Source organism: Fundulus heteroclitus, chromosome 6, assembly GCF_011125445.2.
Source record: "Fundulus heteroclitus isolate FHET01 chromosome 6, MU-UCD_Fhet_4.1, whole genome shotgun sequence".
Taxonomy (NCBI): domain Eukaryota; kingdom Metazoa; phylum Chordata; class Actinopteri; order Cyprinodontiformes; family Fundulidae; genus Fundulus; species Fundulus heteroclitus.
The window spans coordinates 4,331,485-4,345,520 of record NC_046366.1 but is presented as its reverse complement, the minus strand read 5'-3'; the positions used below and the strand labels follow the sequence as shown (position 1 = coordinate 4,345,520).

Below are 14,036 nucleotides of genomic sequence, written 5' to 3'. Positions count from 1 at the left end.
TTGTGAATCTCACCCACATTTTTTATTTTTAATCCCTATTGCTTGTACATTTTTTTCTACCACATCTTTTCCTTCCCTTGGCCTCTCTATCAATGTGCTTGGACAGCTCTGAGAACAGCCAGCCTCTCCAGCAATGACCTTTTGTGTCTTACCCTCTTTGTACAAGGTGTCAGTGGTCGTGTTTGTCAAGTCAGCAGTCTTCTCCATGATTGTGTCACCTACAGAACTAGACAGACCATTTCAAGGCCTTTGGAGGTGTTTGGAATTCATTAGCTGATTAGAGTCTGGCACCAGGTGTCTTCAATATTAAACCCTCTTACAATATTCACATTTTCTGAGACTGGATTTGGGGTTCTCATTAGTTGTCAGTTATAATCATAAAAAATTAAAGAAATAAATACTTGAAATATCCCAGTCTGTGTGTAATGAAATGAAATTGTATTTCATTTCATTTCATTGCAGCTGTAGCTACTAACATAGCTCACCACCGTCAGGGTGTGAATGTGTGTGTGAATGGGTGAATGACTGAACTGTAGTGTAAAGCGCTTTGGAGGCCGTCAAGACTAGTTAAAGCACTATACAAGTACAAGCCATTTACCATTTAATTCACAATGGTCTTAAAAGGTTTTAAATTTGAGTGAAACCTGCAGAAACCCTGGTTTTTACTCCTGACTGATACTGGAAATTGCTGAATCTTCTCTGTGTTCACACAGAAGACTGTTGATACAGCAACCCTTTTGATTCTAGGTGTGGTGCGTTCACTGACATTCACAGTTTCTAATAAGCCGGTCCCCAGTCAGGTGATCACCATCGTCTGATTCCGGTCACCAACCAGTTTCTCTTGAATCTCTGCCTAAAAAGTTAAGGCAAATTATCTACTGGTGAGATGAGTTGTGTGGCTTGGTTACATAATTCAGACCATAGTTGTTTTAACTGAGTACAAATAATGACAGTAGAAATAATTTTGGGAGTGTTATATATAAACTTATGTAAACAGACGCATGCTAATGGAACTGGTGCGCATCCAGTGTTTAGAGGTGACTCATTCCCCTGAGGCTGACATTGTTGCATTCCTACATTCCAGCAATGGCTACAATGAGCTGCCGATTGTTCGTCTCGGGCCCCGCTGAAAGCCTGCTCCTGTGCGTTTGTCAGCAACAATGGGATTTAGAGAGCGTTCGACCACAACAGCTGGGAGCATTCAGTATCCCCTTTGTCGCAGCCGTTGTCTTACGGACCGGTCGTTGGTGGCTGCTGTTCTGATGGGTTCAGGAAGCAAACGGACGGTGTTTGTCTGCCTGTTGCCATCACATTCCCCTGGTTTAGTTGACATTAGGAAGTAGATTAGGGCAGATCCGTGTGTTTGAGTGCAGGCATAGGGGAAGCATGTTGTCTTTTAAATGGTTATCTTAAGTGGAAACAAATTTAGCTTGACTGTGCGACCTCCTATCTGATGAACAAGGGCTTTCTGTACGACCGTCTCTGCATCAGTGGAATGTGGCTGGCCGTCATAAAATGATGGAGGGGTGTCTGAATGGTGCTGAGCTCCTCAGACATGAAACAGCTTCTGGAAGTATGTTTCGGCTCTGGAACGCGGCAGAGACACCGCTTGTTTCCTGAATTAGTAAAAAGGAGTCGCTCTGCCTCTGCTGTCAGCTAGAATGTGTTTATTGTTCAAGGGTCTCTGGCTTTTCTTCACCTCTCAGCTGAAGCCAGAAATAGACTGACTGGAAAGCAGCGGCTTTGATGCTGAGCCACCAATCAGGTTCCCCCCCCCCGTCCCGTCTGCTCTCCTTCCTTGGAGAAATTCCAGTATCTACTATCAAGCGCTTTGCCCTCAGTTATATCTCATCTCCAGTGAGATAAACTGGGGGTAGTTTAAGGTCTGAATCTCCCAGCGATGGTGTCATTGCTTAGAGAATCATGTTAGTCATGTTTGCCTTCCAATCAGACGCAGACTGGGTTGATGCGTGGGAGGGTTCCCCCTTGTCAGTGCTCCAGCGGTGACATAAGCCCTGCAGCTATTCGGTAGCTCACTATGTCGTCCCATGGGCCTCGCTGAGGGTGGGGGTCCCTGAATTCCTGGCCTGACACGGCCTGAACCTCACCACACCCCCACAGAGAGAGGAAAGCCCCTAACGTAGACTGGATGACATACTCGGTTCTTCAACACGTGTCCGGTGGTGGACCTAACGTTGACATCACTGGAAGCCTTCTTTTAGAGGTGCTCCGGTCGCAGATTGGTGGCCGGTTTCCAGTCTCTGCTACAACTGGTATCAGCAGGTAAAAGCTTTACAGAAAAATCTATGAGATAGAGATTAAAAGAGAGCATCAACACACCGAGATATGTTCTCACTCTCCATACGTGTCTGTGAGAGCCTCTATTTCTCTCATTCTGCCCACTGTAAAGTAACACAAAGAGTCTAACTAGTTGATTTTAGCTGGTTAATAATTAGACAGGCTATCTGCTCATGTAGTAAACCTGCAGTCTTAAGAGAGGCCTCTTAGCTTGTCAACTGTTAAGTAACTCTTATCCTTACTGCCCTTAGCTTAGCTTCGATTACTCCGCTTCAAATGTTCTCCATTACATGTATTTGCAGGTTGTTAACACGTTTTAGAACAGTTCCCCCTTCATAGGAGTGTTGCACATTTAGTTTCCACACAGACTCTCCAGACAGACGACTTTGTCTTTCTTGTGAGGAAGGAAAGAACGCAAGAGGGACAGACACACAGCTAAACGTGTGAGGGAGGGGCATCGCTGCACCTAGATAACCAAAGGAACGGTATGACATAAAATAGAAGTTACTGAGAATCCATAAACTTTTACAGCCTTGTTGAAATAGATACTGAAAAGCTCACCATGCTGGTACAGAGGTGACTTTCCATCGCTTCTCAGCGCCTGAGTTAGCTGTCGCTGTAAAACGGTTTTGCTAACTAACTAAGGTTTATTTTTCTATTTTATATTGATGTTTAAACCTGTCTTTAGCATCTTATATTCATGAGTAACACAGCTAGAATGGCTAACATAACATCAGGCTTGTTTTGGATTCTTAGAGAATGCAGATCTTCACCACTCATAGACTTCCAAAGGGCCTTCGAGTCTAGCTTGTTGAAAATTCAGACAGGTTGAAAATAAAAAAAACACAAAAAAAACAAAGCAGCTACCTCATTATAACATCTTCAGTCTTTGTGGTATAAAGGTGGTTTCAGGTCAGTTCGATTCATCGCCATTTAAAAAAAAAATCCCAAAAGCTGCTACAGTTTGCCAAGTCCTAGCAGACGGCTCCTTTTTGACGGGCAAAAAACGAACAAAACTGCATAAGTAAGAAATGCTGGAGGAGTGAAATGAGCAGCAAAGCTCAAAGTTTAGCTGTCTGTTGTAGCATCCTGAAGAACAGCCATGCTGCTTCATTTTAAATGGCTTCCTGCATCTCTGGCCTTCCTCAGACTTTATTCATTTGCCTTCTCTCAGTAACTGCTTTCACACCAAAGAGTGTTGTGGTTAGCGCGTGATCTGGTAGCGCTTACAGTCATTGTGTTCGCTGTTGAACAAGCAGAATCAGTCAGGCTCAAAATCTGCCGATTTCTCAGTGCATCTCTGCTCTCTGTGCACCAAACAAGCCCTTAGAGTCTCACTTTTAGCTTGTTGTGTAACCCTGCCTTCCCAGTGTGTGTTTCTGCATCCTCCATTGCCATTAAACAGAAAGCCCAGCGCTGATGCTCCCCAGCCTATTAAAGTTCATTACATGACTCATTTAGTATTTTGGTTCAAAGAGTCGTGTGCTTCGCTTCGGCTCTCATCCCACAGGTGTTCAGCAGAAAGCGCCGCGGTGTTTCCCTGATACATCCAAAGGGTGGCTCATAGATTTGCTTGTGTCTGTCAGCTTCTTGGAGCCCTGCTGACATTATTTACCTCGTCTGTTTCAGTGCTAGGGCTGCACATGCAGGAGATGTGACCCACCATGAGGGGGAGTTTAAGCTCACAAGTACTAGACCGGCTGGATCGGACAGCGGAAGAATGACGCCGAGCCAGCATTCATTTTTAAAATATTAATATCATACACAGCGATACAGTTACAACAATCTAGTCACTTAAATTCTATGTTTGCTACGGCGGTTACGTCTTCACGCACAGCAGCTAGTGATGAGCAAACACTGAGCATCATGGAGCAAGCGCCGGACCGAGCCGATTCTCATAGTTGGAAACATTGAAACTCGATACGCCAACAAGTCCAACATGCCGTATCTGCAATGTGAAAAACTGCGGGGGGGGGGGGGGGAGGTCATTGTTTATGTCCAGCCTTTACTCACATGGCAAGGTATACGGTTCATTGGTTTAACTCTAGCCTCAGATCGGTGTCGGCCGACACACTCAGCCCCAGGTATCCATATGGGATGAATCAGTGCATCTCCAACAATTACACGTTACGTATTTCCGACTTAGATGAGGTCATCAAAAATGATGGGGGGTTTTTGAGATATATTTAGTGCAGTCTTTTGATCAGATATGATCTCTGATAAGCTGCGGGGTTTGTGTATCTGTCAGCAAGGAGCATTCCTTCATGACAGATATATAGCAAGTCAAGTCTGGAGAGGTCAGGCAAGTTTTTTTTGGCTAGCTTTTTTTTTGTGTGTGTTTGCAGGTGGAAAAGAGTTACTCCCTATTCCACTGCCACCATCCATCAGAGCTGTCGTCCAGTTCCCTTTGTTCGTCTTTGTGTGAATACGTGTGGTTAAAGAAGAGATTTACAGTATTTTGAACTGAACCGTTGACAGTTAAAAAGCAACCAGTTGTAGTCTTACGCCATCAACCTGCAGTAAATTGTGACCCGTCAGTCACGGTTATTTTGCTGCCAGAAACATCAAATCCCAGTAAATGTCTGACCGTATGTTTTCACCCTTTTGTTGTCTCTTTCTAGAGTGCCCTTTGACCCCAGATACTCCAAGCAGTGAAGCCAGAACGTGCACGAGCAACAGCCGCCTGGCCGCCTTAAAGCGGCAGAATGACATCGAGCTGAAGGTGAAGCAGGGAGCCGAGAACATGATTCAGATGTACTCCAACGGCTCCTCCAAGGTAAGCGCAGCAGAGCGGAGGAGGGCTCACTCGACTTTCAGGTTTTTGCTGGTTCATGTCAGGATGGCAACACGATGCATCTGAGCAATAGAACCGGGTTTAAACGGCGGGATCTTTCTTACTTTGTGTGATTGAAATAATTATGTTTTCCAAAGTAATATCTGTCACTGACCGCTTTTACCTTTTTCTGAAGTGTTCCTACTTTGGCTGCTCCTTTAGCTACAATCTTTGAAAAAAGTAAAGGAAAATGTGGCGCTATGAAACACATAGTTTACCACAGCATGCCTCCTACATTTGTCCATCAGCCAGTTAAAATGGCTCCTGAGTTTTCTACAGTTTACATCACCGGTGTCCAAACATTCACCACACAGGCCAAATTCCTCAAGTTGGAGGTATCCATAGGACACAAAAATGGATGAAAAATACAAAAATATTTATTGTGAAATTTATTTATGTACTGAACACGCAATACTTGAAGGAAAGAAAGTAGTCTGGTTTTAGTAAAAACAAATCTTAATATAAGGCCAAAATAAACGTAACTTTTATATTGAATTAACTTTCTTGGTTTATTGTTGCTAGCGTGTAATCCGGCCGCTGGGCTGCCTTACATGAATGCACCTCTAGTTTAGATATTACAGTCAGGCAGTCTTGTAGACAGCTAAGGGGTCCGATCTGGTAGTGACACAGTGTACCGTAACGCTTCTAATATTCATCGAGCGGTGCGGCTTCCTTGCTAAACAAAGTCGCACTTACGCTGATTTTTGAGCGCATTGCACCACATAAAATCAGTCAGTAAGCATAAAGGTGACCATAAATAAGGCGCACCATCAATTTTTGAGAAAATTTAAGGATTTTAAATGCGCCTTATAGTCAGAAAAATACGGTATATAACATGGAATATGCATTTCCTATAGTAAAACTGTATCCTTATTTAATTAGTTTATTTAGTATCAGCTACATATTCCGTTTAACTACTAAATAGTACATTTGTGATCAGTTTCTATAGTTACTTTCATTTTAATGCGCTTTTAGAAAACCCAGAGCTGACTGGTTAGAATCAGCACAGAAAATATGGAAAACATGGAGGCTCACTTCTGCACTTACTGTGTCTTACTGACACCAGTAGATGTTTTATTTTCTGTCTGCAACTAAAATTGGGCCTGCTGAAGGACCTGTTAATGTGTTTATCTGCTTTAGGGTGAAATGCTCTGATTATCACTGAACCAAGGACTGTGGAGCTAAATCAAACTTTAAGGCTCCAGTTTAGCTCTGTAATATGGAGCGAAGCACCAGATATTTTTCACATCATGATGCAAATCCACCCAGAAGCTCCCAGAGAGACTTCCTACTGCTTTCCATCATAGCTAGAGCTTTTAAGTCGAACTGTTGTTCAGGGGAAAGAAAGACGGAAGATTTGAAAGACGAGAGGTTTGTAATTTTCATCATAGGAACGCTTCAACTATGAGAGACAAAATGAGAAAAAAAATCCAGGAAATCACATTGTAGGATTTTAAAAGGAGTTTTTTTGTAAATTATGGTGGAAAATAATATTTGCTTAATAACAAAAGTTCAACTCAATACTTTGTAGCATAACCTTTTTCGGGCACGGACAAAGGTCAAACATTTCCTGTAAGTCTTCACCAGGTTTGTACACTCTGTAGCTGGTATTGTGGCCCATTCCTCCAAAATCTAAATCTAAATAGATCTCCTCTAGAGCAGTGATGTTTTGGTGCTGTCGCTCAGCAACTACAGCAGTTTAGAGGGAACCCTGCTGTAGCGCTAACCCGGGTTATGCTGCTTCCACCTGTTCCACCAGGCGCCCCTCTCTGGTGGGCTCCACATGTGCTCTGGAATGGGTCAGTTCCCCTGTTGTGCTCCTGGACTGAACAGCCACCCTGGACGTCTCAGGGGTGGATAAACCGCTAGTCCATCCTTGCCTGTAGGCATAGTGCCGTAGTTGTCGTTTTCGTCCGCAAAGCAATTTTTTCTGTTTTTTTGTCTCATTGTTAGGTTATGGGGGAGTGCGTAGTGATTATATGAAATTCAATAGAAACGAATCTGTCTGTTTTTAAATGAACTAATGTCGTTTTGGGGCTGAATGGATCTTTTTAACAGATATCTAAATGTCTTATTTCCGGGGTTGTCCCAACCCCCGTTACACTGAAAAGAAATCCTGGTGAAGACCCTGTATAGTTATTTCTTTTTCCTCAGTTCTGCTTTTCAGCCCTACTTCATCTTTCTCAGTTCTGATCTCCCCCGCTGATCATTCAAGCGACAGCGGCACGTATAGTCCATTTTATTTTATGCAAAGGGGGGAGCAGAAGTCCGTAATGCACTGTGTTGCACCTTTTTGTTATTGTGTTGATTGTAAATGGTCATTATTTTATTTCAAACATGCATAAATAACGTAGGGGCACTGTTAGCGGGTGGACAACCGTTGAGGCCCCTTACTGGTAGGGGTGTCCAGACGGTTTCCTGCTTTGCCTATATGGTAACTCTGTGCCTGCTTTTAGAAATAAAGGTCTGAAAAACCGAAGCCAAGAAAACCTGTGAACCAGTTGCTTTAAAGCTAAACTTTCCGCACCCTGTCCTGCTTTTACCAGCTGGTAAAATGACAGTCACTGTCGACCATGTCTAATGTGTTTGAACTTATCAAGAAAGAAAACATCTTTTTAGACTAACCAGCAGACCAGTCAGGATGAATGAGATATTTGGGAAGGCGGGGCTGTAAAAGACAGAAACTTCAGTGGATCAGACAGTAGCTGGTAAATATAACGGATTCATTAGGAGGTGGCATAATGCACCCTGAATTTTAAATGCTCGATTTCTCTCTTAAATGTCTTTCAACACTTTAACTGGAGTTTGACTTGAAAACAGAAACCTGGCCTATAACCGGGCAGGTTGGCCTCCACTGCTTCTCTGTAGGGGACGGGGGGGAAACGTGAGAAGGTGCTGACACATGCTGACACACACACACACACACACACACACACACACACACACACACACACACACGCGCGCAGCTGTTTGTTCCCAAAGCTCAGATGGTACTTGTGTCTCCCTGCACAGAGGGAGAGCAAACTATAATTTAGATGGTAGGTGTGTGTGCCATAAGTCACACTTCAGGTAAGAACAGCTGGAACACTCCGAGTGTCTGAAGTGTTTTACTGTGAAGAGCCCGGCTTTATTAGGCATAGAGTTAGTCATTTCACAAAGTTTCTGTAGATTCTTGAGGTGTTTTGCATTGAACAGTTACGGCTAACATATCCTGTAGAGAATCACCTAGAAATTGTCCTGTGAGAGCCTGAGTGTCCCTGAATGGTGACCAGGCTGCTGGGAGCTAAAATTACAGCCTTTTATTCCATTGGTGAGCATGACGCACTATACCACTAACAGATCACTCTTCAGTGTGAATGGCCCTGATGAGGCCGTGTTAATGTCAGAAGTGAATACTAAAGGAGCCGTCAGCTTTGTTGCTTTGCTCAAAAACAGTCAGATCAGAAACCGTAATCCATATTCTCCGGTCAGAGCACATCATCAAGCACACAGCCCCCCCCTCAGGTGATGCACTGTCTGAGCCGAGAGGAGAAAGCGATCAGACGGCCGCCCCGGATCAGCCTCCCTGCATCGGCTGCAACAGGAGGCAGTCACTGCAGAGGCCGCGGAGCGTGAATACTCCATATTTAACCTCAAACTTCCCAGAGGTTATTAAGAGGGGGAGCTGATATGAAAAAATGGATGATGTTTCCACTCTCTCCCAAAGGATGAGAAAAACACAGAAGGGTTTATGAGGACTTTACTGAAGACTGTTTCCTGTGGGGAAACTAGTCGTGGTTCTCCAACAAAAGGATTAAAAAAACTTCTGCACCAACACAGATGGTGGCGACCCTAACGCTGTCATTACCCAGAAGTTTATCTCATTTCTAAATGCTGTCGAATGTAAGGCAGGTGTGTTTGCAAGTGTAAAATCCGGTTGACTGACCACCACCATGACTGTGACTGTCACCGCGGTGGAGCGCTGGCAGACTGCTGCATAACGTAACTGTGCTGCAGGCAGTTCTCCGCTGACGTACCGCTGGATCCCAGCTGCATATTCCTGTGTGGCGGCGCAGCGGGGAGTTCACTACGGTACCGCGTTGTAAGTGCAGCCGCAGTGAGTTCCCTGCCCCCCCGCGGTCTCCATGTCTTTTTATTTTGGTCCCACCAGGTTAAAGCCTTTGGTCAGCTTGGCCTCTCCTGTCTGACCTCCTGCAACACAAACACTTCCACCAAGCATAAAGCCATAATAATGCATTCTTAATGGAGTGTTGTGCCGAGAGGTGTGGATGGCGATGGGAAGTGGTGTGGGGGGAGGTGGGGGCGCGTTTGACCACTTTTTCAAATTTGGATGTAGCCAATCAGAGTGAAGTCAACAGGGTAGAACTGCATGTCATTACCGTAGCCAACCCTGTTACTGAGGAGGGACATTTGGCCTGACAAAACACCAAGCTGCTGTTATTTTATAAAATTCTTTGGAGAATTTACATATGCAGTGATATCTACTACATGAAATGGTTTATACAGAGATGTCAGGGCACCTTTAAGTAGGAAGTTGGAAAAAGTGACAAAAGTAGAATAAAATTCAGTTGTAAAATACTTTATTAAACCCAAAAAGAAATGAAATGCTGTTGTAACTCTTATGGGGTTTCTTCAAAGAGTGCAGATGCTGATGGCTGCAGGCAGGAAGGATCTCCTGTAGCGGACGGTCGTACAGTGGATCTCTACAAGAATGAAAGCTTCCCTGAATAAAATAGAAATAAATAATTCTGCAGAGGCACACTAGCTGTGCATTCAGGCATTAAAGAGTAACTTTATTTGTAGGGCGTATCTTATTTTTGGCTAAAGTGAGCTCTTCGCCTAAACAATCATTACTTTGGTCCGTATAAATGTTGTTTTCAAACAACAGGAACATTTATTAGCTTTCTGTCCCTCTGCAAGTCATAACCGGGCCTGGACATTGTTACCCGACTCCCAGTGTCTGTCTGGCTTTAAGGGTCACAGTGTTTTGTTGAACGACCTCCCCGGTCAGACGGAGGCACCTTCCAGTTGGAAATAGTCCTGATGTCAGAGAGGAAATGCCTGCTGGACGGAGGACCTTCCTGCACGCGCAGCCATCAGCAAGCAGCACTTAAAGTTCACAGGAATGTGGGGTGGAGTTTACTTTGTTCAGTGCGTGTGTGTGTGTGTGTGTGTGTGTGTGTGTGTGTGTGTGTGCGAGGAACAGCAAATGCACTTCACAATAGGATCTCTCTTTTTTTTTTGTGAATAAGGTTTTCCATGTTTTCCTATTAAGGGCACAAACTGTGGCGCCAAATTTAGTCTCCCACTGCAGGTGGTTTATGACATCACAAGTCAACGTGTGTGTGTTTGGGCGGGGTGGGGGGGGGGGGGGGGGGGAGTCTGCATTTTATAAAGTCACAGCTCCACCAACCCTACTCTGTTTGTCTGGCCAAGCTGGGCTCCTCCCTGCTCGGTTTAAATTTGCGCGGTTTGTGTTTCGACCGGCTTAGAAATGTCTGGAAGAGAGAAACGCCTCTTGGGGGGTGACTTTAGCCCCGCTCCCCCCTGCCCTGTGATACTTTAAAGAAAGCTGCAAGAAATGGTAAACAATAAAAAAAATCATTAGAAATAAAACATATAAAAGAAAAAAAATGTATATGCAAGATTATCTTAGAGAGAGAGAGAGAGAGAGAGAGAGCTAGCTGTCTAAACTCCAAATGTGTCTCTTTAACATCCTGGGGTCTCATTTATAAATTTGTGAGATTTTTGCCATGGCAGGAGCAGCAACAATACATTAAGACTGCTAAAGATTTTAAACCACAGTGAAATTATTTTACAGGTTTGATTTTGCTCTGACTGGCCAGCTGTGGGCAGCTGTGTCAGTGCGGGGAGCTTTCAGGCATTCCCCGAGTAAAAGCTGTTTTCAGAGGGCACCCACTGCCCTGTCCCCCCCACTTAACATTAATGCCGTCGCTCTTCAGTTTTTCTGGACTTTCTTGGAGTCCTCATTCATAAAGCTGGTGTACGCACAAAATGGAGTCTGAAACTTGTGTACGTCAATTTCCACACAAAAGTTTGGATCTATGAAGAAAAAAGTTGACAGGGAAATGCACGGCACCTCTGACTCGTGCGTGCGCTCGTTTTAGAGTCAGGAGAAGTTGGAGACGCAGATGGTAAAGTGGTGAATTATAGACAAACGTGATGATTCCTCTCAGATGTTCAGTTTCACTCCCTGTCAAACTTTAATCATAGATCTTTATCATATCTTCTTCGTCGGGGGGGGAACCTGTCATTCCTCCTGGTCTCAGTTTATACTTTATGATGAATCTGTTGTTAGATCTGCTCTGACAGATGTTTGTACACAGAATAAAAAGTAGAGTTGATAGTTCACAGCCTTGAGGTGACCCAGTGGCCGTTCAGTTTAAGTCATAGAGACAGTTGTTAACTGACCATCTGTGTCCTGTTATACATGAATCAAAATGTTTCTGGAGCCTTCTGATTAAAATATGCGGTTGAATTCCATCAAAAACCGCAAATCCACAAATAAACGCCTGAGAAGTGCCATTAAGATCCAAATGTTTATAAAGTAGGTTTAACAAAGTGAGGGATGACCCCTCCACTCCTCTATCTGCATAGTCCCTAAAGCTGTTCAGTCTGCTTTAATGTCTCACATCAGGTTAAATAGGAACTAAACTTTGTTGCTCAGGTAATAATGTACATAAAGCAAATTTTTTTTTTTTTAATCAAATTTTTCTTTTTACTTTTCACCTACAGGATCGCAAGTTACTCGCAGCTGCTCAGCAGATGCTTCAGGACAGCAAGACGAAGATCGAGTTTATCAGGATGCAGATCCTTAAGGCCAGCCAGGCCACTGAAATGAGCTTTGAGAGCAACGACATGATGGGTGAGCTGTTCATTGGAACACGGTGCCGTCAGTGCTGTACAATGGGAGCATTTTCATGTCTATTTATGGCCACACTTCATGAAAATACTTTAGTATAAAGAAACACCAGCCTGTATTACATTTCCTAGGTCTTTAGGTTGTAAAAAGTTTTATTTTGAGTGTGAAATGGAAGCAGGAACGACCTGCGGGGTGTAAAATGAGGCCACAAACAAGCAAACTGACCCCCAACCCAAATTCTCAGCTTCATCCTAAGGTTGCCAACTACTGTGTGTTGAAACAATCTCCACCGTTTTTTCCTGGACTTACAGACAAGTCCATCATCAGTCCTTTAGACCTGCGGGTGGAGGAGCTGTGTCACCATGCCAAGATAGAGTCTGCAGTAGCAGAGGGAGCAAAGAACGTCATGAAACTCCTGGGCTCTGGAAAAGTCACAGAAAAGAAAGCTCATTCAGAGGTAGGCTTGGGTTTGTGTCCAAATAAAAAAAGTCTCCTATTTTGATCTCTAGTTTGGGTTTAGTAGACTCACACCGCTTAAAGCTGAATCAGATCTTCTAGACTGTGTACATACAGTAGGTTTATTTTTTTATGGGTTTTCTTCTCCAGGCTCAGGCTCGCTTTACCGAGTCCAGTCAGAAGCTGGACCTGCTGCGTTATTCATTGGAACAGCGTCTCAGCGAGTTGCCAAAAAACCATCCTCGCAGCAGCGCCATCATAGAGGAGCTGTCTCTGCTGTCTTCCCCGGCCCTCAGCCCCAGGTCCAGCTTCATCTCCACACAGAACCAGTACAGCACCGTCACCAAGCCTGCAGCGCTCACAGGTAACCCAGGGACAGCACAGCTACACGGCCTTCTTTAAGTTGTCACGCTGCCAAAGCCATCGTTGTTTAATGCAGGTCTCCTGAGTTTACTGATTTCTTTCCAGACGGGTTATAAATCGTAACATTACTGTTTATATGAACACAGAGTGGCGTTACATTAGTGAACTCGTTTATCTTGTAAAGCCATGCCCCTATTTTTGTCTTTCCTGTCGCTGCCTGTGCAGGCACACCTCTCTACCTCTGTCTGAACAGGCTGCAGACTCGCCCGCTGCCTGTTTTCACTGTGACCAGTTAGGTCACAACACCTCGCAGCACGTCTGCCCTCGTTTTGGACAAATTCATCAGAAGAATGATTATTCTTCATCTTTATTAATCATTTTAGCGCCTTGGGGAAGTTTTATGAGCACAGACCTTCCTGTGTTTCGTTGGGATTTTATGTGTTAGACCAACACAAATTGTGAGGAAAATGATACATGGTTTTTGAAAATGTTGTATCACTTGTTTATGATAACGCTGAATAAAATCCAGTGTAACCAGTTACCGATGGAGTCAGAATCGGCTTAATTTGATCATGACTGTGCAGATTTGACGCAACTGAAGTCTGAACAAACTTAACGTTAGCTATTCAATGTAAAAACTATTTGCTGTTTTGTTTTTATATGTAGAGAAAAGAAAAGGGGAGGTTGTAAAAGTGGAATAGACCTATTGAGTTTCCCAGCAGAGTAGCTGACTACTTTGCCGCTGAGGTGTTCATTGTCTTCATCAGAGACACAGCCTGGGGGAAGAAACGGTCTCTGTGGCGGCTGCTTTTAGGAAATAGTGCTCTGTAGCGCCACCTGAGGGTGAAAGTCTAAACAGTTTGTGTCCAGGATGTGTGGGGTCTGCAGAGATGTTGGCTAACCTTTCCCTGACCCTAGACCTGTGGAGGACGTGTAAAGCTAGGTCCTAAATCAATATCCCAAGCTTTGAACGTCTCACAGAGCTCTGTTCGTTCCATCATCTGGGGCCCCGTGCATAAAAGAGTGCGCAGTTTTTATATCACAAATTGGGGGTGGCGAGAAATTTCGAAACATGACGCGCACAAAATTGTCAATAGTATAAAATCATTTCTACAGCCTAATCTGCAGGAAATGATGCACGTCTGCGTGTGTATCTTACAGATGTAGCCTATCCCCGCCCCTTCAATACGCGTGTAATTCAGT

At 44.1% G+C, this 14,036-nt stretch overlaps 1 protein-coding gene across 1 annotated transcript in view; it reads left to right on the top strand.

Moving 5' to 3' along the window:
- pkn2 (protein kinase N2) overlaps positions 1-14,036 on the top strand; it is a gene marked incomplete in the record, with an annotated part of 130,037 nt that overhangs the window by 97,996 nt on the left and 18,005 nt on the right. Inside the window, 4 exon segments of the mRNA XM_036137897.1 lie at positions 4,920-5,074; positions 11,888-12,017; positions 12,326-12,471; positions 12,621-12,834. Of these exon segments, the coding sequence (XP_035993790.1) occupies positions 4,920-5,074; positions 11,888-12,017; positions 12,326-12,471; positions 12,621-12,834 (645 nt within the window).